The sequence below is a fragment of the Arachis duranensis genome, chromosome 9, assembly GCF_000817695.3.
Source record: "Arachis duranensis cultivar V14167 chromosome 9, aradu.V14167.gnm2.J7QH, whole genome shotgun sequence".
NCBI classification, from domain to species: Eukaryota; Viridiplantae; Streptophyta; class Magnoliopsida; order Fabales; family Fabaceae; genus Arachis; species Arachis duranensis.
The window spans coordinates 105,856,448-105,880,786 of record NC_029780.3 but is presented as its reverse complement, the minus strand read 5'-3'; the positions used below and the strand labels follow the sequence as shown (position 1 = coordinate 105,880,786).

The 24,339-nt window shown below is 34.5% G+C and overlaps 3 protein-coding genes across 3 annotated transcripts; all 3 read left to right on the top strand.

Annotated features, from left to right (window-relative positions):
• Positions 1 to 933: 933 nt before the first annotated feature.
• LOC107466648 (uncharacterized) lies at positions 934 to 9,297 on the top strand. Its single transcript, XM_016085644.3, has 14 exons — positions 934 to 1,742; positions 3,511 to 3,597; positions 3,824 to 3,927; positions 4,072 to 4,122; positions 4,439 to 4,610; positions 4,718 to 5,038; positions 5,462 to 5,665; positions 5,749 to 6,255; positions 6,402 to 6,611; positions 7,126 to 7,314; positions 7,625 to 7,797; positions 7,907 to 8,059; positions 8,166 to 8,247; positions 8,323 to 9,297. Exons 1-14 carry the CDS (start codon positions 1,209 to 1,211, stop codon positions 8,710 to 8,712), a joined length of 3,177 nt encoding a protein of 1,058 aa, XP_015941130.1. The 5' UTR covers positions 934 to 1,208; the 3' UTR covers positions 8,713 to 9,297.
• A 1,488-nt stretch (positions 9,298 to 10,785) lies between these two features.
• LOC107466656 (uncharacterized) lies at positions 10,786 to 14,552 on the top strand. Its single transcript, XM_016085658.2, has 5 exons — positions 10,786 to 11,026; positions 11,865 to 12,028; positions 12,356 to 13,421; positions 13,917 to 14,083; positions 14,184 to 14,552. Exons 2-5 carry the CDS (start codon positions 11,895 to 11,897, stop codon positions 14,290 to 14,292), a joined length of 1,476 nt encoding a protein of 491 aa, XP_015941144.1. The 5' UTR covers positions 10,786 to 11,026; positions 11,865 to 11,894; the 3' UTR covers positions 14,293 to 14,552.
• Positions 14,553 to 15,156: 604 nt separating this feature from the next.
• On the top strand, positions 15,157 to 17,101 carry LOC107466671 (putative F-box protein At5g50220). Its single transcript, XM_016085673.3, has 2 exons — positions 15,157 to 15,458; positions 15,807 to 17,101. The coding sequence occupies exons 1-2, from the start codon at positions 15,157 to 15,159 to the stop codon at positions 16,477 to 16,479; spliced, it is 975 nt and encodes a 324-aa protein (XP_015941159.1). The 3' UTR covers positions 16,480 to 17,101.
• The last annotated feature ends 7,238 nt before the right edge of the window (positions 17,102 to 24,339 follow it).

Below are 24,339 nucleotides of genomic sequence, written 5' to 3'. Positions count from 1 at the left end.
TTTATCCTCCATAACTCCACCACCCAAACCTCACCAAACTTACAACCCTCTCTCTCAAACTCTCTCAACCACGAACAAGCTTCAAAATTTTTGTTTCCTCCCAAATAATCCGTCCTTAGCATCAATGGATTATGTATTTATACTACTACAAACATAAACCGTGGGAAGTAAGGGGGTTTACGTTCATTGCATCCTCTTCATAAACCGTGGTAGACACCCACAGTTTATGCCCATCAGTTTCCCTTCCTAATCCGTGGGACTCAGCCACGGTTTACAGCCATTGTTTTCCATGCGTAATCCGTGCCTGCCAACCACAGTTTATGTGGATAGTAGAAACTGTAGTTGGCTCCCACGATTTACCTAATCATCTAAATTGTACATGCACGTAATAAGTTTGTGTTTTGTGTATATGAGTAAATGATTCAACATATTTATTTAATTACGTAAATTGCCCTGATTATAAATATAAAATTAGTTAAGATTTTTTTATTATTTTAATTAAGAGATCTAGAATTTAAATCACATAAATAGTAAAATTTTATTTATAAAATATATGATAAAGAGATTTTAAAAAAATTATACACATTTTTCCTAAAATATTTTTTATTATATATAATTTATAAAAAAATTTATTATTTTCAAAACTTGAAAAAAATTCGATTATTCACATTCAACTTGGTTGGATTTGACCACAGTTAATTTAATTGTTATATTATATTAGACATACACTATTAATCCATTCTTGAATTTTAAATATTTATTTATATTTAAATTAAAATTTAATTTTAATATATTATTAATATAAAATAAATTTGTATATACATTTAATTCTTTAATATTATATTAACAAAAATAATTATTTTTTATTGACCAAATGAATAGCGAGTGGGGGCATTATATCCGAAAATTATAAAAGAAAATGACAAGAGAAAGCGAGTGAGGAGGGAGGGAGAGAGATAGAGTGGGTTCCTTTTCATTTTCAATTCATCACTCACATGACATTAACAACAAAGGTTGACAAAAACTGGGTAGAATAGAAAGAAAAAGAAGCAAACCAAATCGAAAGTGAAATTTACCCAAAAAGAAACAATACATCAATGCAACCTCTTCAATCACTACTACTCCTTTTTCTTCTCTGCAAATAACACACACACATTTTCCTTCACTTTCCCGGGAAAACACAAAACAAAATACAAATCTTCTCCATTATGTACGCATCGTCCCGAAACGCGTCGTCGCAGCCGGAGATCGACGACGCCGGCAACGGCAGTGACGTGGGATTTCACTCGATCCGAGGTCGACTCCCCGTCAAGCGGAACCCTAGCCACCATCAATACCAACACTCTGACCGCCAGCGCGCCTCTTCCTCCGATCGACAACTTCCGAGGACCACCGCCGGCGCCGGTGGCAGTGCCGCCGCCCGATCTCACCTTCATAACCGGTTCACGCGTAAGGGCCTGCTATGGCTGTTCCCGTTCTTCAAGGGAAAGTCCGGATTCTACGGCATGATCATTGCGGTTGTGTTCCTCTTCGCCCTGGCTTCGATGGTGATGCAGAACTCCATTACGTCGGTTTTCCGGCAGCGTGGCGAGCGTGGGAGGCACTTACGGGAAGGGCTGAAGTTCGGGAGCACTCTCAAGTTCGTTCCTGGAAGGCTTTCGCAGAGGTTCCTCGCCGGCGATGGGCTCGATCGGGTAAGGTCACAGCCTAGGGTTGGTGTTCGTGCTCCCAGGGTAGCTCTCGTGAGTTCTCTTTCCTCCTCCTCCTTCTTCTTCTTCCCTACTTTTTTTATTGGTTTTTATTAATTGATGTTCTTATAGAATGGCTGTATTGTATAGGTAATCAATAGTTGCTTTCAAATCAATGTTGTTTAATATAATAGGTATCTATACCTATATATATATATATTTTAATGTTAATTATTACAAGTGGGGTTGTGGAGCCTGGGCTGCGTTACTTGTGATTTGGATGAATTAATGAAGTACTCAAATATTTGTTTATTCTGTTCCGTTTATGCTTTAGTTATCACAGAAGATATTTTCTTTGGAGGATCTGTTTGGATTATGATTTATGACAGAGGAACTGTACATGTTATTTACTTTTGTAGACTGACTGGATTCATTTTCTTTTTCCTTTTTTTTTTTTCGGTGTTGCTTGTTTAGTACAGTGTGGATGTTTACTGCTAGTCTTCTGCCTCATAGAAACACTAAAAAGTGTTCTTAATTGTTTCAAAGGACAATGTTGGTTTGATTGTTGGCATGGTTTATGACAGTATGGCATGGTGTTATCTGATTCATGAAACTAGCCCCACCTTGTGGGGCAAGGCTTGACTTATTGTTGTTTTATGAACCATATTGGTTATTCAGTTTAGTAAGTTAATCATGATTGGAGTATCAAGCATTCTGTGGAATTACTAAACTCCAGACTCTTTATACTTCCTTGAGCACAAATAACATGCATCCCCTCTCCCTCCTCTCCCAGTTTTTCAAATGTATTCCCCTGCCCGATTAAGTGGAACAGGAATTACACTGACATATTGCGGATTTGGAATGTGTATTCTTGGGATTTCTTTGGCCGAGCTAATTTGTAGTTCAAAAGTTACCTGAATAGCAAGAGTTTGTGAGGGAGTGGACTAGCATATAGCATGTGTGATTAATCAAAGGTTGTTCTTGATGTTATTTATCAAATGAGTTCAAAATTCTATTTTTGCGTATGTAAGAGAAGGTGAAGGACCGAGATTGGGGGTATCTGCACCTTAGCATTTTCATTGTCTGATTTGGTGGTTAATAATACGAATGAAAATTGCATGAATTCTTGGTCTAGGGATGTCTTTGCCATTCATAGTGTCATATTGACCTTGCAGCCAAGTGGGACATAGTTTCATTAGGAAGCACTTGATACTAGATTTGGTCCTCAGTGAATGTTAATAGTTGCACCAAACCTGCCTGCCATTCCCATTTCAATGGCAGGTCTTACTGCTTCCCTGTCTCCCTGATACCAAAATAATAATAATAAGAACAAAAATAATTTAGGAACCCTTTGAATTAATTTTTTATTTAATGCAGGATAATTTCCTTTTTTGTTTGGTGGAAAGAGGTTCGAAACCCACATAGGCTTTTTTGTGGATAGAAGTTTGAATAGATCAAGATATTTAGTTCACTAATTATAGGACAACATTCATGCAGCCTATAATTGGTCATTTTCATAGGAGCTATACTCGATGTTTAGGAGTTTTATGTACATATAAATTAACCAAGAGAAGTGAGGGTTTACTGATGGGCTTGTTATTTGGGCCGTTTATACAAAAATTTCAAAGAAGGGAAGGAAAGGGTTGATATCATTGTCAAAGATTAAGGTTTTATTAAGCTTTTCGATGATCAAATTCAAATGTCCATTCGTTTCTGTCATTGGTCATGTTGTCTATCCTGCATGAAAACATCTAACTAAATTTTGTTTTATAAATTGAATTGCATTCTTGGCATATTTATCTGTGCTTGTTTCGTTTGTCAGATATTAGGACACATGAAGATAGATCCCCATTCATTGATGCTGGTTACTGTGATTCGGAATCTACAGAAATTGGGTTACCTTTTTAGGGTAAGTCATTTGTATTTTTTTATGTTATTTCAAATTTTCTATAGAGACTGATACAACTTCCCGAAATCTAGCCCTGAGATCCAAGTCCTCCAAATAATTATACATGAATCCTTGCCAAAATGAGTTCCCTACTCAATTGATGGTATAACTTGTTATTTTTCATGTTTGGTATTGTAATTAAGTAAAGATTTTGACAGGCTCATGCATTTCTCCTTGTCATTGGCAGATATTTGCAGTAGGGAATGGGAAGGCCCGTTCAATATGGAAAAGCATAGATGGTGATCTCTCTTCTTTGAGAACTGAGAAGCACGCCCAGATTGATTGGTCAATGTATGTGTCTCATTTACTGAACTTATGATTCCTGTTTGACACTGAGGTTCAAGTTGCGGTTTACCTGCACCATTTTTAACAAAATCCATTGCAACTTGATATTGGTAGTAACCTTTTCTCCTTTTCCTTTTTTTTTCCCCACAGTTTTGAAGGTGTCATTGTTGACTCCCTAGAAGCAAAAGAAGCCATTTCAAGGTGGGCTTTGTTTTTTGTTTATCCTATTCAGTTCTAAAGTAACAATTTGACTTAGGCTGGGTTTTCAATTTGGTGTGATGTAGTTGAAAAGTGTTCCCATTCTTTGTGTTTTCCCCCTTTCCCCGTTCCCCCCGAAAACCATCAGACACACACACACACACATTTCAGCAAGTACTTAAGAAGTCAGTAATTCGTAGATGGTGTTAATATATCAAATTTATGTGTAATATGGCATGTTTCTTACCTTCTCCTTAGTCAAAAGCAATTTTTATCAAAATGTTAGATGCTTTGATTAGTGAGTTTTATATTTGTGCAGCCTTATGCAGGAGCCTTTTTGTTCAGTACCATTGATATGGATTATTCAAGAAGATAGCCTTTCAAGCCGTCTTCCGGTTTATGAGAAAATGGGTTTGGAACGTCTTCTTTCTCATTGGAGGAGTGCTTTTAGCCGAGCTAGTGTCGTTGTCTTTCCAGATTTCACTTATCCGGTAAAGTTGCTGTTGTACAAAGGCATAGTTATTTGATAGTAGTAGAATTTGTTCCACTCTGCACTTGCCTTAAATGTTATCTCAGTTTTGATTTCTCCCTGTATCAGATGCTCTATAGTCAGCTTGATAGTGGGAATTTCTTTGTGATTCCTGGATCACCGGTTGATGTGTGGGCTTCTGAAAGCTATAGTAAGACCCACTCAAAGGATCAGCTTAGAGAACTTAATGGATTTGGTAAAAATGATATGGTAGTTCTAGTTGTTGGGAGCACTATCTTCTATGATGAGATATCTTGGGACTATGCTGTTGCAATGCACTCAATAGGACCTCTACTGACAAAGTATGCCATGAGGAATGATGCATCTGGGTCATTTAAATTTGTTTTCTTATGTGGCAATTCCACTGATGGTTATGATGATGCTTTACAGGTAGTCTGTCTTTTAAAATGTGCTTTGTGCCACTTGTTATCTTGATAGCAATGAAATATAAGATAGTTGAGTCATTCAAGATTTTAACTGTCCCAAGAAGTTGATCAGAAAATGATTGTGAATATTGTGTGTTATCTGAGTTGCTCTGAGAAATCATTTTGTTTTTGAATCAGCCATTAATGTGTGATTACTCTGCTGTTATATGCACTAATGAAGCATTATTGGGATTTAATTGTAAACATATGGCATTTTATTCTGATCTTGCCTTCTGTTCTGTGGTAAAAAAATATATACATACTGGGAGAAGCTTTCCTCCAAAGTTGGAAGTGCACTTTGTTTTGTTATGTTTGAGTTGTACTTAGGAACTTTTCTAAGCTTGGATATATTGTCTTTCATATACTGATCCCTTAACTTTTGGTGTAGGAAGTTGCTTCCCGCTTGGGACTTCCTCAGGGTTCTATAAGGCGTTATGGCTTGAATGGTGATGTGAATAGTGTTCTGCTGATGGCTGATATCGTCCTATATGGTTCTGCTCAAGAGGTGCAGGATTTCCCTCCATTATTAATCAGAGCAATGACTTTCGAAATTCCAGTCATTGCACCTGATATTCCTGTCTTGAGAAAATATGTAAGTTTGATTTATTTATTTCGTTTTTTTGTAACAATTGCTACTTCTATCTACATTTTCACTGAGCTGTCTTCTACTTGCAGATTGTGGATGGAGTCCATGGGATATATTTCTCTAAACACAATCCTGAAGCTTTGATGACTTCGTTTTCACTTTTGCTTTCAAATGGAGGCCTTTCTAAATTTGGCCAAGCAATTGCTTCATCTGGAAGAGAGCTTGCAAGAAACGTGCAGGCATTGGAGTGCATCACTGGCTATGCAAGGCTTCTGGAGAATGTACTTAATTTTCCCTCGGATGCTTTACTGCCAGGTCCTGTTTATCAGATTCAACAAGGGGGATGGGAATGGAATCTGTTCCAGAATGAAATAGAACTAGGCATTGACTTGCCGAAGATGGATGATAATTTTTCCGTCAAAGAAGATACCATTGTCTATACTGTTGAGCAGGAGTTGACTAGTCTTAATTATTCAGCAGACAATTCTGAGAATGGAACAGAGGTTCCAGTGCTAGATAAATTAACTAAATTGGATTGGGATATTCTGAGAGAAATTGAAATATCTGAAGAGAATGATATGTTGGAAATGGAAGAGGTATGATGTATTTTAGTAATGGCAGTGATCAGTTTTATCTTCCAACCTGCCATTTTCAGATTTGACTGCCTTTGTATTTGTTTAATATTTTACGCCCCATGATTATCAGTTCACTTTAAACAATCATTTTTTTTCTTCTCTTGTAGGTTGAAGAGAGGATGGAGAAAGCTGTTGGTGTATGGGATGAGATATATCGAAATGCTAGAAAGTCCGAGAAGCTGAAGTTTGAATCAAATGAAAGGGATGAAGGAGAGCTTGAGAGAACAGGACAACCAGTGTGTATTTATGAGATATACAATGGAGCTGGAGGCTGGCCATTTCTGCACCATGGTTCTTTGTACCGTGGTTTAAGCCTTGTGGGTATCTTTCTCAATAGTTAAGACAATTTGTCCCGTGTTACCTTTGGGCTCTCTGTTTTGTTGCCTTTTTTCTTGGTTTATTTCTTTCTAGTTTAGAAGAGATTTGGATATATAAATAATTCTAGCCTCTAGGGTTTACCGTTTTAAGGATTTCTAACTTATTCTCTTTTATTCCATTTCCTCTGTCTTCCCTTTAGCAAGAAGATAGAGATGGATAGGCTTCTTGGGTACCGTTTAAAGATTTTTAATTTAGAGTTCTCTTTTACTTCATTTCTTCTATTCTATCTTCCCTTTAGCAGGAGATATAAATGGATAAGCGTTAGTATGCTAGTACTTGATTGTATATCTGTTATATAGTATATTTTAGATAATTCTTGCTCTTGTTCCCATGACAACTTGTTGTAGGTAAATAATTAAAAAAAGATGTCATCTTGTCAGTCTAACATGTGAATTCTACTGTAAATAATTTTGAGCCTTCTTTTTAATAATAATGAAATATGATTTCTGGCAGTCTAGTAAAGCACAGAGACAAATCTCTGATGATGTGGATGCAGTTGGTCGCTTGCCACTTTTGAATGACACATATTTTCGGAACATACTTTGTGAAATGGGAGGAATGTTTGCAATTGCAAATAGGGTGGATAGCGTGCACATGAGGCCTTGGATTGGGTTTCAATCTTGGCGTGCTGCTGGTAGGAAGGTACTCCTTATGTCAGTTTAATATTTTACAATATACTAGACTATAGTAGGCCTTTGTGTGTATGTTCAACCTAGCTTTTATAACAAATATAGAAAGGAAATATCTTATAGTACTCCTACCCTTCAAATTTAATTAAGCATATTAAATTATTTTTTATTTAGGTTATCAATTGAGGCTATAAACAATGAAGTTGTGTTTGAGAAAAATGGGCCTTCATTTTATTTTTGTTTCATTTTTTCCCCCTTATCACAATGAAACAATGAAAAGTTCTCTCCAAAATCTTTGCTTAAAATTTTGATTGCCAAAGCAGGAAGCATTGTCAGCAGAAGCTGAAAAGGTTTTGGAAGAGAAAATGCAAGATAATCTTAGAGGAGATGTAATATATTTTTGGGGGCGATTGGACATGGTTGGAGATGTGACAGGGAGCAACGATGCACTTACATTTTGGTCCATGTGTGACATCTTAAATGGAGGCAACTGCAGGTATATAATATGGAATATTTCATTATACATTCAATTTGTTCTGTTTTTGGACGTTTTTCCTGAGGTATTGCAATGTGTTAAAAAAATTTTCTGCTTCAAATTGCATCAGAACTATTTTTCAAGAAGCCTTTCGCGAGATGTATGCATTGCCATCCCATGTAGAAGCGCTTCCACCCATGCCTGAAGATGGCGGCTATTGGTCAGCGCTGCACAGTTGGGTGATGCCAACCCCTTCTTTCCTGGAGTTCATGATGTTCTCTCGGTAATTAATGAAGCAATGTTAGCCTCTTAATAGGATGTTAGTCAAAGGCACTTTTTTTATGCATCTGAAACAAGAAGTTGAATTGTGATCGATCAATTGAGTGCAGGATGTTTGTTGATTCCATTGATGGTCTGCACCGAGATTCCAGTGATGTTGCAACATGCTTTTTAGGCTCTTCCAAGATCGAGGTACTTTGTTTGCATTTGGTTTTTCATTTTAGTTTACATGAAATTTTATGTATTTCTTACTTTTATTCCATGCAGAAAGAGCATTGTTACTGTCGAGTGTTGGAACTTCTCATCAATGTATGGGCTTATCATAGTGCGCGGAAGATGGTATATATAAATGTCACCACTGGCGTCATGCAAGAGCAGCATCCAATTGAACAACGGAAGAGTTTTATGTGGGCAAAATACTTTGATTTTTCATTGTTGAAGAAAATGGATGAAGACCTAGCTGAGGCTGCAGATGATGGCGATCATCCAAGGGATACATGGTTGTGGCCGATGACAGGAGAAGTGCACTGGCATGGGATTTATGAAAGGGAGAGGGAAGAAAGATACAGGGTAAAAATGGATAAAAAAAGAAAAACAAAAGAGAAACTATACGAAAGAATGAAGTATGGTTACAAGCAGAAATCACTTGGACGATAGGAGAGCTTAAATTTGAGAATTTTACCTGGCAAAAAGCTTCTGACCTGACCCTGCAAGTGAAACCAATTTTGTTTCACTCAGGAATTTGTCTTGTGGATTGAAGAAGCTTTGATTCTTCTAACAACATTGGCATTTGGCTCAGATCACTGAAGAACAGTATTCTGTTTTTCCATTCATTAACTGAATACGTACACTCAGCCCTCAAGTCTCTGAAAAAGAGTGAGACAGAGAGCTAAAGGAGTTTTACCCATCTGGTTTCATGGCCTTTTTTTTCCACGGTCGATTAAAGCGGCACAGAAGACACACAGTTCGACTATAAATGTACTCATAGAATATAGAAACCCCATTCTTCAATTAAATTGACATAGCATAAATTTTGTATTCTTTCATTTCTGTATATTTGTTAAAAACTAGTCCAATTTTGAGTAGAATAATGGCTGGTTTTTTCCTGCATATATAGTTTTCTGTAATCTCTATGCTCCTGATTGTTGCGGTGCGCGAAAAGGCAAAGGGGATGTGACATGCTGAGAATATCGGGTGATGTGATTAATTGAATGTAGCGTAATAAACAAATTTGGCTTTCAAGTCCTGTTATCTGAAGAAAAATTGATGACATACTTATTTCATTATTTGAGCCTCAAAATGTGTGTTTCAATTTTGCAAAGAAAGCGAGGAGGAAGTGAGGAACGGTGAGTTAAATTTTTACATTTTCAGCATTTTTTTCCCTCTTCTCTGTGATCTAAAATCAAAATTTACAAGCAAAAATTAAGAACAGCTCAGCAGATTTAGAAATATATTTCAAGAAATTATATTTTTAAGAATATTACGTCTAAGAATATTATATTTCAAATACTGTAAGAAATTTATTTATTTATTACTATAGAATAGTTGAGAATTGTTTTTAATGTTTTTAAGATTAAATTAAGATATTTTTGTTTTATTATACTTAGAAATAAAGTTTTAATTTTCAAAATAATCTCCAATACCAATAAAAGGGGGATTTTTTTTATAAGAAACGTAATAATTGAGAGATATAATAATACTTTCATATTTTAACTTTTAGTCCTTTGATATGAAAATATCAAATGCTCTTTTTTTTTTAAAAAATAAATTTTAATTTTACAGAAGAAATTATTTCTAAAAATTAAATTTAAAACTTCAAAACAATAATGTTAGTCATTATTATTATTATTATTATTATTATTATTATTATTATTATTTAAACATCTATTAAAATAATTTCAATAGTAGAATTTGAAGATATTGTTTCGAAGAAATATTTAAAATCAAAATATGCGGGTCTAGACTCTTTTGATTTGAAATGTCTTATTTGTTCGTTGGGAGGGAGAAATGGTCCGAATTCTGAAGTCTTACGGTAGGATATTTGTAAGAGATTCTGATATTTAAGTTAGTAAAAATTTTAGATAAATTTAAATGAATTGAAATTGAAAAATAGTAAAATACTAAATTCTGATGGAGTATTTATAAAAATAAGTGATGACTTGGTCATTATTCCTAAATCTAATCACTTGTAGTAGTGAATAATTATTCTTTTATATTTGTAGAATTACTCCACGTTCGAATAATTGTTATCTGTGAGTGAGGATTTAAAATAGTAGTCTGACAAGGTCTTTCTCATCATAAAAGTCGAGTTAAATACGGATCGGATTACTCATATTTTGAATAAGTGGATACACATTATTAAAGGATATAATCCTTGTAGATTTATTGGACTTTTTTGGATCTAACAATAATAAATTTATTTAGACCATTATTTTAAACCACAGTATGAACATATACCATTATCATAAGATAAAATTTATAAAAAAACTATAAAACTAAATACATTAATATTGTAATTGTATAAAAAAAATTAATTATCAAATTATTTATTTATATATAATATATATTAAAATATAAAATATACATTAAAATAAATTAAATAATTTATATATTAATTTGGGATATGAACATAATATTGTAATCAATATTATTACAATAGTGAGCAATTCTGGAGAGGAAGGCTAAAAGAGAATTATAAAACGAGATGTCTCCCGCTCCCTTCAATTGGACCAATCACTGTCGTAATGAGTAATGACTACTGAGAGTAGAGGACAACAATCTGATACGGTTCGCACCACGCCACCACCGTTGAATGCGACCCCTTTTTCCCAAACCCAAAATGAAATTTTCAGGGTTTTAGCTTTCTTCTCTTAACAGTTAAACAGCCTATCTTTCTTTCTTTCTTCTTTCTTTTTCTTTCTTTCTTTCTTACACACTCCCTCCCGACACCATCACCTTCCTCATCTTCCTGGCAAGCTCTCTCTCTCTCTCTCTCTCTCTCTCTCTCTCAACTGTTTGTTTTCCTCAATTTGAGCTGAATTAGTGAAATTATCCTCTACCTAATTGTGTCTCTTATTACAGTCGCTTTTACTTTAATAATCTCTGCTATGTTACCGTCGATTTCTGGCTGAATTTGTTACAGACTTGCGAATAGTTCTATGATTTGTTCTTCCGCTTCCTCTGTAATTACTGATATACTGTTTGGTTTACCGTACTACGAATATGATGCATAGCGATTGGAGTAACCGTTTCGGTACAATTGGTGCAAACATGTATAATTTATTAATTTTACATGTGTAGTGTCGATTCACCGTTCGTGTTAGATTGTTACGTAATTTTGTTAGTCAACTACATAAAGCGTTTGATGGAGATGATTCTGAGCTTGGTTGTAGTAGCAAGTTGGAACTGATTGTGTAACTATATTGGTTAAGAGTTTATTATGCTGAGTCAGCATGATTCTTTATGATTAGTTAGCTGCATTAAGTTACTGTTAGGTAGTGCTAGTTCGGTAGTGCTATGAATATAAGGACTTAACCGTAGAGTAGATCAGATTCACCAATCCTGTTTTTGCATCTGTACGGAGACACCTCTCTCTCATTTCCTAAGCTTTTTCTTCTCATCTTTCCTGACAATTTTCTCAATCTGAGCTCAGTTTCTTCAGCGTTTGTAATAACGTTGAGTTATTCTTGGAGAATGTTATGCAACTGAGTTTGCAATCGCTAGTGACAATGATATTGCTAAGCAAATTGAATTTAATTAGCATATGATGTGATGTTTATGTTATATGCTTTGTAACTTTTATTGTGCAGGTTTGTATTGTAGAGTTTGTGCTAAACGTGATGCATTCGGTAAAGGTTGGTTGGGTGGGGCAAACATTTGCCCTTGCAAAGCGTAATGAATCCGATGGGAGGAAGTCTCGGATTCGACGTTCAAAGGAGGAAAGAAAGGCAATGGTTGAAACCTTCATAAAAAAGTAATTGTGTACTTGTTTCTCTTGGTTGACGATTTCACTATTCTGAGATGGAATTAATATTGTTATATAATATCAAGACTTCTGTATAACCAATTTAAGAGAATGTAATTTCTTAACTAATTCTTTTGATATTGTTCGCTGTTGCTACTTTAGAGATATTATATTATTGCCAATAGAATATTGCATCAATGTAGTTTGTGCCTAAAGGCTGAACACTTCAACTCTTTAGCACATGCGAATTTTTTCTTTTCAGCTGTTATAATTCAAGTCATATGGTAGAAACCCTTTTTCTTTTCCTTTGTTTATAATCTAGTTACTTCATTCCAGGTACCAAGAGTCGAACAATGGGAACTTTCCATCTCTTAATCTTACCCACAAAGAAGTTGGCGGCTCCTTTTACACAGTACGAGAGATTGTCCGGGATATAATTCAAGAAAATAGAGTGTTAGGTCCTGCTAAGTTTGCTTTACAGGAGCTAACTTCAGATCATTTTTATGAACTCAATCCATTGGGTTCAATTGCCACAGATCCTCAATCTGTTTTGGCTGCATCTTCAAGTAAAGTTCATCTTGAAGAAAGCAACAGTATAGATACAACTGACAAGAAGCTTTGTGCTTCTGATGAGTATCATACTAGAGCTGAGCATTGGGAGGTTGACAATGGGCATGTCATTAATGTTAGCCAGGTAGACATCATAAACAAGGAAACCATTGAATCTACTGTTGTATCTGATGGTTCTCATGGTGGATTTGAGCATCAAGTGGTTGATAAAAACCATATTATAGAAGGTAGTCAGGTAGATGAGGCTGACAATGGAGTTGGTGAATCTACTGTTGTTTCTGGCGAACCTTATGATGGAGCTGAGCATCAGATTGTTGACAAGGAGAAAGTTATAAATGGTAGCCAGGTGGATGTGACGAAGAAGGAATTCAGTGAATCTTCGATTCCTCAGTTGCTGGTAAAAGTAAACCCTGTGACAGAAGACTTGATAGTAGAGACATTTCCAATAAGGCCTGTTGCTAGTACTAATGATGAAATAGAAGTTCTTGGAGAGTTGAGAGACTCGAGTAATTCACCAGAGAATAATATAGAAGTGTTGGAATTGGAAGGACACCAGGAGGGGTCTGAATTAAATGGTATAGAGACCCCAAAGACTACTAGTTTAGTGGATGAAAAAATTGAGGATGGTGTTAAAAATCATTTATTAAACAACACTGCTCAAGATGAAGTGAAAAGTTTAGGAGGGACATTGGTGGAAAGCACAGAACAGTCAACCCACCAAGAAACATTTAGTCGTGAATCAGAAGTTTGCACTGAACCTCAAGTTCAAGTATCGCACCATAATACTACCTCTGAAGCCATTAACCAAAACCAGCTGGTGGATGGAGCTAAGGTAAGTTTATCCATTGATATTTTGTACATTAAGTTTGACAGGACATATTTGTGGACAAGAGTTGAGGTGCAATATCCTCTCAAAATTTGACATATACTCGTAACATACTAGTTATTTTCAGGTCTAAAGATCACGGTTTTTCTAACAATGGAAAAAGTAATCCACACAAAAAGAGTAACTTCGCAATGGATTGAACCCTTAGGCTGCAAAAATTGTTGATATGGGATAATTTATCCCTTACAAAGTTGTAGGCCACAGTAAAATCAGATCATGAATCAGAATCGAAATTCTTCAGTTATCTTCTAGGAATTTTTTTTCTTCAGCCTTAACTAATGCAATAACAGGTTTGCATATTCTATTTGTAAAGATTAAGCTACTTGGATCTTATAAATGATAGACGATTTATGAAACAATTGTTATTATTAACTACATTTTTTAGTTATGAGAGAAGGAATTATCTTGTAGCCAGTAACCGCTAAAAGTATCTTTTAACAGGCGAGCATTCAAGATGATACCCGAGCCAAAAGCATGACTGGTACTTGTTATGAGAAATCTCAACTATCAGAGGAAGCTTTGCAGAAAGTTAACAAACTCAAAGTTGATGGGGAAATTGCTGGCAATTCCCAGGGAAGAAGCAACGCTACTTTAGATAGGATCAATCTGTAAGTAAATTTGATGATTTCATCTAAATTGTTTGCAGAGATACCTTTTAATTAATTTGGGTTTCATGCAACTGCTAAGTTTTCCTTGTTTTAACTGCAGAGAATCATGGGACGGAACACCTAAGAATTCTGCAAAGCAAGAAACCAACCCTCTTGTAGCCATCTTTAAAGCAATTGTTGATGCTTTTGTGAAACTTTGGTCGGAATGAAGATTTTACCACCAGTTTGTCTTTTCTTTTTCATTGTTTTTTGAGCTTTGGTAATTTTGGAGAGTGATGTTTTGTAGCTGTTAGAGAGTGTGATGTTTTGTTTGGTAGAATCCGCACGAATGAAATGACATGTCCTCTTGACGAGGTTAATCCCCTTTTCAATTTACTACTTTTCAACTTAACCAATCAAATGCACCACGATGTTTCATGGTTGAAATTAGCAGTTATAACAAAGCTCTGAGTTGTAGACAAGTTTATTATTTTTCCGGTACTTTCAAGTTTTCTGATCTATATTTTCTTGATATTATAGACAAGTTAATCACTTCTTTTATAAGCAAAAAATAATATTTTCTTACAAGGTAGTTGTTACTACAAAATAATATTTTTATATTTCATAATAAAATATGATCCTAAATTAATAAAAAATAACATGTAAAATATTACTTTTGAGTTGGTCAAACTTAAACTAGAAAAGTCACCAAAAAAAAAACTAGAATATTATTATTTCATGTGAAAATATATACCTCTTTTACGATTTGTTGTGTTTGTACTCACTAATAAATAATTATTCGCACGAAGATATTTTTATTTGAATATAGTAAAGAAGATATTAACAATTAGTTCCTTGGTGTAATTTTAATTTTAACAATTTTGGACAATTTTTCTAAAATAAAGTTGTTGCCATTTTAATATTTCATTTTGAATTACATGCGTCTACTAACAAAGTTGAGATAGGAAATACGTGAGAGACTAATTTACGTTTCTTAACGAAGAGAGTAGAGACTAGAGAGATTGGAAGAGAAAGTGATAAGCTGGAGAACTGAAATTAAAAAAAGTGGAAAATAATAATCTTCCGATTCCAATATGACGGAGGCGGAGCACATCCCGGAAGAAATAGTAGCCAACATCCTCCGCCGGCTGCCGCCCAAATCCCTAATCAGATGCACCGCCGTCTCTAAATCATGGCGGGATCTCATCTTAACACCTTCCTTCGGCCACCACTGCCACTCCCTTGTCATCTGCAACCCTTCTCTCCGCCGCTACGTCAGCCTCCCCCGACCCCGCCACTACCGTTCTCTCTACACTGCCACTGTTGCCTTCGCCTTTGATCCTCTCCATCAAGATTACAAGGTTGTCAGGCTCTCATGCATGGTCGACGATGAAAGGTGTCGAATCAAAAACAACTTTTTAACTTTTAATCTTTCTATGGATTCTAGTTTACTTCGTACTATAATTATTTTTTGAATTACATTTATTGATTATCAAAATAAAATACAAGTGGGTAGAAATTAATCCCTAATTTTATTGTTTGGATTATGGTAGTTAAAGGGATAGATGCTATTAGACGACTGTACAAAACATTTTACCGTGTTCAGTGCATCAAAATTAAACTCAATTTATTAGATACTAATCCTTAGTGATCATAATTTACGTTTTCCATCGATAGATATCATTTGTTGATGAAACATTATGCATCAAAATATTCAAATGCTGTTATCCTTGCTTTGATGAAGGTATGGTTTCAGTGCACCCACTGTTGAGGTTTACTCTCTTGCAACTGGGTTTTGGAGAACTTTGAGTGGTTCTACTCCTGTTTGTAGTTTAGCTTGTGTGGGTAAGGATGCTCCGCATGGTTTTGTCAACAAGATTGTGCATTGGGGTGCACAACGCCGGGAGGGTGATTACGGATGGTACCATTTTGTGCTGTCGTTTGACTTTGTTCATGAGGTGTTTGGTGAGGTGTTGCTTCCGGAGAGCTTGGCTTATGCGCCCGAGGACAGTGTCACAGTCATTGGGGGTAGGGAGGAGCTTAGTGTGTTCTCCGTTGGTGGGGGATTTCCCTCCTGCTGTGAAATTTGGGTGATGAAGGAGTATGGTGTTGTGGAGTCTTGGAACAAGGTCTTTAGTTTCACGTTGAGGGGGTTTAGTTTGGAGGTGCCGGCATGGGGGATATCGGTGGCTAATGTGACTAGTCCACCAGTGGCATTGTGCATCAGGAAGAGTGGAGAGGTGTTGCTGCTTATGGATGAGACAGGAAAGGGAAACCTGTACTCGCTGGATATCGAGAGGAAAAGATTTACAGAGCTCGGAATTGGAGGGGAGGGATACACATGGTATCTATATTCTGGTTATTATGCAGAAAGCTTGGTTTTGCTGAACAATGTAAGTGGTTTGGTGTCTTACTGAAGTGGTAATTATTCCTTTATACTTCTGCAACACATGCAGTAGGATACTAAATTTCGTATATTTATTATCTGTTGTACATTTTGTCAGAATGATAGTTGTTAGTTGTATAGGTAATGTAAACAAGGTGGTGTATCTGTCTATTTGTTGCATGTAATAATATTGTTCACTAGTAGAAAGCTCCAAGTAGTTATCTCCTATTAGAGTAGATATGTTATGCTTGCTTTAAATTTGGGTAAAAAAGAATTGGAGCTTGTATGGTGCTAAAACTTTATCCACTATTTTGGGATGTAACCTCAACTTGATTCATATTGCTGTGGAATGTTGGCTTCCTTAGAAAATGGGGGACAGAAGCAAAAGAAAACTTTTAAGTTTTAACCTCACAAGTCACAGGCGTGCTGCAGACCACAGCAAGAGAGTTGCACTTTCGGCTTCAAATTTCAGTATCCGAGTAAAAAACCATACTCAATGGAGGGAACAAGGATTTTTGTTTTGGTGGGAGTAGTCTTTTTCTACTCTTGGGAAATTACTGAATTGGTCATGGGTTTAATGGCCCAATTGAATAGAGACCGAATCCAAGTCCAAGAACAGAAGATGTATTTATTTGGGTAAACTTTATTTTTTTTCCCCCTTTCTATGGTGAAGTATTTGAAAAATAAAAAATATTTAAAATTTAATTTGATTTAATTTTGCCTTTTAATTTACAAATTCTTTTTATTATTAATTGTGGCATTAAAAACTTAGTTAATTTTTTTCTTTTTGTTTTACGATTTTATATTTTTATCTATTATTTGGTCATCATCAACACCATCCCACCATTGTCTCTATTGTCAATTGAGTTAAACACCAAAGTGGTCCCTGAGATTCATAAAATGCACCGATTTAGTCCCTGAGTTCCCAATTGCACAAATTTAGTCCTCCAGATTGAAAAATAATGCATCAAGTTGGTCCTCCGCATATTTTCCGGCCAGATTCCTTACCGCCGGGAGTGACGTGGCGAATGAGTGCCACGCTGGAGTGTCCAACGGTTGGATGATGTGGCAAATGAAACTTGATGCACCAATGTTGTCCCTGATTCCTTTTTTAAACCCTAACTCTGAATTGGCACAGCACATCTTTGTCTTCTTCTCTTCTTCGTCTTCTTCTTCTTCCTCTTATTCTTCTTCTTCTTCTTCTTCTTTTTCCTTGTTCATTCTCGTACCCATTGCTTTGCTGGTTGGAGGATGGTTGGACGTGCAGATGAAGGAGAGGGAAGTTCTTTGCGATCATGCACAAGGAGGCCAAGTCAGAGTAGAGGCACGCGAGTACCAGAGTGGTGTGGGTGTGGGAAACGTCCTGTGCTCCGATGGTCTGGAACGGAAACCCACCTAAATAAGCCCTTCTTTGGATGCCCGAATTACAATATGAGTGTTTCATGAAGATTTGTTGCTGACTAATTTGACGGTAACAGTTAAATTTCATGTTCACAGAGTAGTGGAAGAAAATGGTGTGGCTTCTTTCGATGGGCAGACATTGGAGAAGATGATAAAGGAAATTTGGAAGACACTGCTGCATACAACAATAAAGAAGTGAGTGTTAGTCTTGCTTTGAGGATTGGCAATTTGGAGGCTGAGTTAAGGACCCAGAAATATATGATACAAATGTTAGGATTGTTGTTTTTTTCTATGTTGTTGTTTTAGGTGTGATGTTAAAAATGGAAGAACTTGTTTCACCTGTGATGAGAAAAGTGTAAGAACTGTGTTTGGAAGCATCTGTTAATGAATGTATGGGAAATGTTTAATTTATTGGTGTGTTATTTGTAGATAGATTTTACAAAAATAGAAACCAAACTGAATGAACATAAAATGTAAATTGATAATAGTAGTTTTGTAGATTATAAACAAGACATTGTCAATGTAACATAGTTGCAGTTGTCCACATAAGGATAAACAGACCGAAACAAGCTACCTTCAAGCATAAACTCTGTTAAATTATCTACTACCAGAAAATCAAAATAAACCATACAGTCTACATAAGAGCCATTCCCTAAGAGAGGTAACAAAAAATCCAAAATATCAACCAATGCCCAAATCCCATATATGTTGTTAAAGCAGCTGCTACAACATCCCAATCAAGGGTTTTTCTTTCTTGGTGCCTTGAACTGAGGTGTTGGAACCATCTTCATGAACCTTTCCAATCTTGAAGCTGTGGCTGCAGTTGCTCCTTGCATGGGATCAACAGAAGAAGTTACTGGTTGTGGTGTGGTCTTCCGTTTAGTAGTTGGTAACTTAGGTGGCCTTGTTGCTGGTGGTGGTGCCTGCTTGAAGTGTAATAAGTTAAATGAGTTACTGTGAAAAGGGGAGTTAAATATAGGATTATGAACAACAAATCATTTGAGACATTTTATACCTCATCTTGTGTTCCACCATAGCTTGGTTGGGATAATTCAACCTCTTCAGCTTGCGGTCCAGACACTGGGGGTGCCGATGTTGCCGGATTGGTACTGTTGGTTGCTTCAGGTGCAGGTGTACTCCCAGTGTACTCCCAGTGTACTCCCAATGTTGCAGGTGTACTCCAAGCTCCTCTCCGGAACCAGCCACCAACACTCAATTACCTTGTCATATCCCAACTCCTTGAAATAGTTCTTGATGAAGAAGACATCAAGTCTATCCTCATCTAAATCACCTAAGCAAGCTTTATTGTCAGGTGAGTAAACCAACTTTCCATCAGCATTCTTCTTAAACGTTCTACCATGATGGAATATTATATCTAGCAACTTCTCCATCTGTATTGTAAAAAAAAATATACAACATTTTTACTAAAATATAGAATCCACAATCAACAACAGATCATATGCCAAAATCCCTAACTAACAAATACTTCAGTCACCATGCCATTATAGAAATTTCATATTTTCGGTTTGAAAACAGAGCATTCCGATTACCTCTACCCGCACCACCCAATGCAAAAACCCTATCCACTAACATAGCATCCATGGTTTCCCATCAATCTACACCAAATTCCCAAGTAAAATCCATAATGTACGATACCTTACCATTACGTAGAACAGAAAAATACTATGTAATATTCTGCATGCCTACCTGTGTCACAGGAGATTTCAGAATCTTTGCTCCTTCCTTCACCGATCTTCAGCCAACGATGAAGAGGTTCCACTGAACTCCAGATTGTTTCACTTCGAAAAGTCATGCCAGGAGTCTAGAATGCCAGGGTTTGATGGTTTCAGTTCGCAGGAGATGAAGAAGACGAAGTGATCTTTGAATATTGGGGGAGGGGGTTTGAAAGTTTTGTAGATGCTGAGTTGAAACGGTGTCGTCTATTAGTGGATTTAGCGCCAAAACTCAATACGACGTCATTTTCGTTCATCCAGCGTGGCACTCATTTGCCACGTCACTCCCGGCGGTAAGGAATCTGGCCGGAAAATATGTGGGGGACTAACTTGATGCATTTTTTTCAATCTGGAGGACTAAATTTATGCAATTGGAAACTCAGGAACTGAATCGGTGCATTTTATGAATCTCAGGGACCACTTTGGTGTTTAACTCATTGTCAATTACCATCACCCATGTTCCACTACCACTAGTTCACCATGTTGATGATGATGGCTGAGGGGTAGAGTAGGGGAAGGATTGTGGGGACGACGGTGATGATAATGGGAAGGATAGAAAGTATTGATAAGAGGTAAAACAATAATAAAAAAGATTATTAATCTTTGATTAACAAAAAAATTAACTATAAAAAACAATTGATATTTATTTTCAATTTTAGAAATAAAATTAAACAAGATTAAATGTTGAAAATAATTCTGTTTGTAAAAAGACCCAAAGTATTTGAGGCCCAAACGTACGCTACAGGTAAAAAAAGGCCAACTTGCGCCATTTCAGCCGACCTGGCCTAACAAGCTTAACAACTTAATGGTTCGATCAGGGTCCAATCTTGATTCAGTAGAGAAATCTCTAATTTGTGACTCAAGTGATGTAATTGTGTTGGTTCTCTTCTTTGGGTTTCTAAGCCCATTCTCTCTGACAAAAAAATAAACGACAATCTTCAAGTATTTTAATTCAGTTTTTTATCCACACTTCACTAAAACACCTACTGACTTTAGTATCAGAGTTCCCTTCAGGTATTCCAACTGCAGTCCAAAGGTTTACGAAAGAGTAATTCCCTGATTAGTGAAGCACCACTCTTTGACTCATTTTCTTAGCTTAATGAAGCTGTGGACATGGGAAGCGAAGTATGCCATTTTTTGCGGTGACAATGATTCATGAGTCAGTCACATTCACGTTAGAAACTACTATATATACTACATACTACATACTATTGATCAAACCCTCTTATCATATTTGGTTTTGTAAATCTTTTAACTTAATCATTTGTGGCATCCTCAATTCCCTCATCATTAGATTCCTATGTCCTTGTGATGAATGATGAGGCATATATTGGAGATGGGCTTCTCACATATTAATGAAAGATGGACCCATCTTTTTAGGTTGATTCTGAGCCCGTCTCCCACGGCCCCTCTCACTCGCACCCTCCCCTCCTTTCTTTCTATGCACTCATTCACTTCATCATTCTTCACACCCACTCTTTAGGGGTTTAAACAAGAAACAAAGCAAATCAACTCACCTTCAACAAGTAGTCAACTCACTCATCCTTTTAAGTAAGTTTTGGAAGTTTGAATTCCGCCTGCAACAATCCATTGTAAATTTGGTTATCTTTATAAAGTACAAGTACTTCGTTGAATTGCGGTGTCCGCGTGTCGAACACATTTCGGACACAATATTCATTGACACTCGTCCGACACATATGTCTACTGTATTTAACAGTATCTTAATAAAAATTAAAAATTATTCTCTGGACAAGTTTGAAAACTAAATATCATTATATGTCAGTGTATCCAACTTTATTCTTAAAATGTATTCTTGAAATATATTTAAAAATAGTATATAATATTATTTGTTAAAATAAAAAATATTTTAAATATTTTATATAATTAAAATAAAATATTAAAATAATTAAAAAATTATATATTTTAATATTAATAAAATTAAAATATCATTACGATTTATTTAAAAAATATTTTATATTTTATTTATATGCATATTTCTGCATGTTATTAAATTTTAAAATTTATGTATCGATATATTTCATGTCTTGTTTTGTGTTTATGTCAAAATCCGTGTATTATAGTATTTGGAAAAACAAATTTCTAACTATGTTTAACTCTATCGATCACAATTTTATAAATATAAGTATAGAAGGTTAATGCACAAAATGATCTATGAAAGATCACGCAAAAGTTAATTTGATCTTTTGAAAAGATGACTCAATTTGATTTCTAAAGAATATTAATGTGAGTTAAATTAATCATTTCAATTAATTTTTTTTTGATGTACGGTAGACATGTGAAATAAAATTTAAAGTGAATGCTATGGTGCCTATCACATTATACCTAAGTTATTAAAAAAGATAAATAAATAATATTTAATAAATTTTGCATGATTTACTTTTTACTTTAAACATTTTATTTTTTATTTTAAAAAATAAATTAGGTAATTTAGACATTATAACAAAAATACTATAAAACTCACCAAAATTTAATATGTTTTATAATTTTAACATGCCACCTGTCATGGCAGATAAAATTAAAACATATTTTGAAAATCAATATGATTTACCGAGTATCTTTTGACGAAAACGAAATGAATTCTCTTCATTTTTTTAACAATTAAAAAAATAAAGTATAATTTTTAATATTTTAATATATTTTTATATTTTTTTAGTCTTATTTATAAAATTAATAATAAAAAATTACACTCTTTTAATTATTAAAAAAAAATTCAGAAAATTTATTCTCCTTTTGATGATCCAATTAAAACATCAAATCATTTTATTACTAAATTGACTTAGGCATAATTTTTTAAGGACTCCTAAATGTATAATAATTAGATGATATATTACTTAGTATGTCAAATTAAGTAAAATAAGAGGGTATTTGATATGAAATTATGGAGCAATATACGTTAAAATTATTGATAAAATTTTAGATTAAATTATTTCGCCTGCAACATTGTTTAGCTTGACTAAAGTATTATATTGTACTCATAATTTATATTTCTAAACTAAATGGGGTTATTAACTTATAAATGTTAATCTTCCATTTGTGTGTTTAGTCCCAATTAAATAATTAAGATCACCATTCAAAACCAATGATATAAAACATGTTAGCAGACTATTAGTTTTTCTATATATTGTTTCCTTATTTATCCAAAAACAAACATGATCACATTATTTCTGAACCAATACGGCATGTTGATTTAGGAATTAGACAAATGCGTGTTGAATGGTGCGATATACTCGGCCAAGAAACATTTTCTTTCAAATAATCAATTTTTGTTTGTTTGTGTTTATTTATTGGGCTCAAATAATCAATTTAATCACGAGAGAAAAAACACCTATTGCAATAATAAGAGGCCATTATTTTTTATCTAGTTTGATAGATAAAGTATTAATTCATCGCGGATCTAAATTTTATTTAAAAGTTTGTTATTGGCCAATAAATTATTGTATACATAATATGAGATTTAAACTCCTGACACTTACTTAAACGGACGAATAAGTTGAACACTCGACCAACTCAAATTATTCATAAGAAACCATTATTATTACATGGATAATGACTATAGATATCAAATCAATTTTTTCTTTTGGGTGAATAATTTGTGTGGTAGCAACATCACCGATGTAATTTATTCTTTCATATAGCTAGGAAACAAAATAGTATGATGATGATTTAGCTAGGTTCATCATATATCATCTTCATTGGCCAGCTTTATTGCCCATATATGTCTGCCGAACTATAAATTAAATTAATTAAAGGCATATATAAATGCAAATTCAAAATTATTTCAAATAATATTTACACATGCTTTTTTTTGTAGTTGTTGGAATAATATACAGCTGGAGAAGAAGCCATATGGTGTATTCATGAGTAGTCTTAAATTCCTACATAAGATAATAATCATTTTACTGTTGTCAAACAATGTTTTTGTTGTCTTAAAGCTTTTTGAAGTGAAACAATTTTGAATCTCCAAGTTAGATTATATTTGAAGGCTTCCTTTATTGTCACATCTCACATGCATCAACACTACTTGGCTAATCTTCTCAGTTTTCACTTCATTTGTGTCATCATGCTTATCTTCTTTCACTTGCTTCTTTAGCCGTATACAGTTTTTTTTCATCCTAAAAAGGAAAATAAGATAGGGGGGGAAAATTAAATGAGAGAAATTCTTTGATTTGATGAGAAGGAAGGTCCAACAAAATATACTTGCAAGTGTATTAGATTTATATATGTCACAAAATAAATATCTAATTGTTTTTAAAATTAAAATAATATAATTTATATATGATAAAAATTATAAATTCAATAATAATTTTTTATTATAAAAAGAAGGACACTTTGAACTTTTATTTTTTTTTTATTTTAGTACAATATTAACCTTTTGTAAAAGAATTGTTAAATAGTAATGGTATTGATTTTGTGAGAGGTTTTAAACTCTTAATTTTTTTTTCAATAATAGAACCAATTATTATCACCACCATTACTATTATCGGCATCTCATCCATCTTCGTCATTATAACTTTTATTTTAATTATATTTCTATTGTGCAATCATATTTTATTATTATCAATATTTCTTGTATTATCATTAATACTAATACTAATATTATCAATATCACCATTCATGACCATTCTCTTCTCTCATTTTTTGTTCGACATTATTTTTTTATTTTGAAAGATTTTTTTATTATAATTATTTTTTTTTGCGACACCACTTCTAACCATAGTTGCTTTCTCCACTTAAAT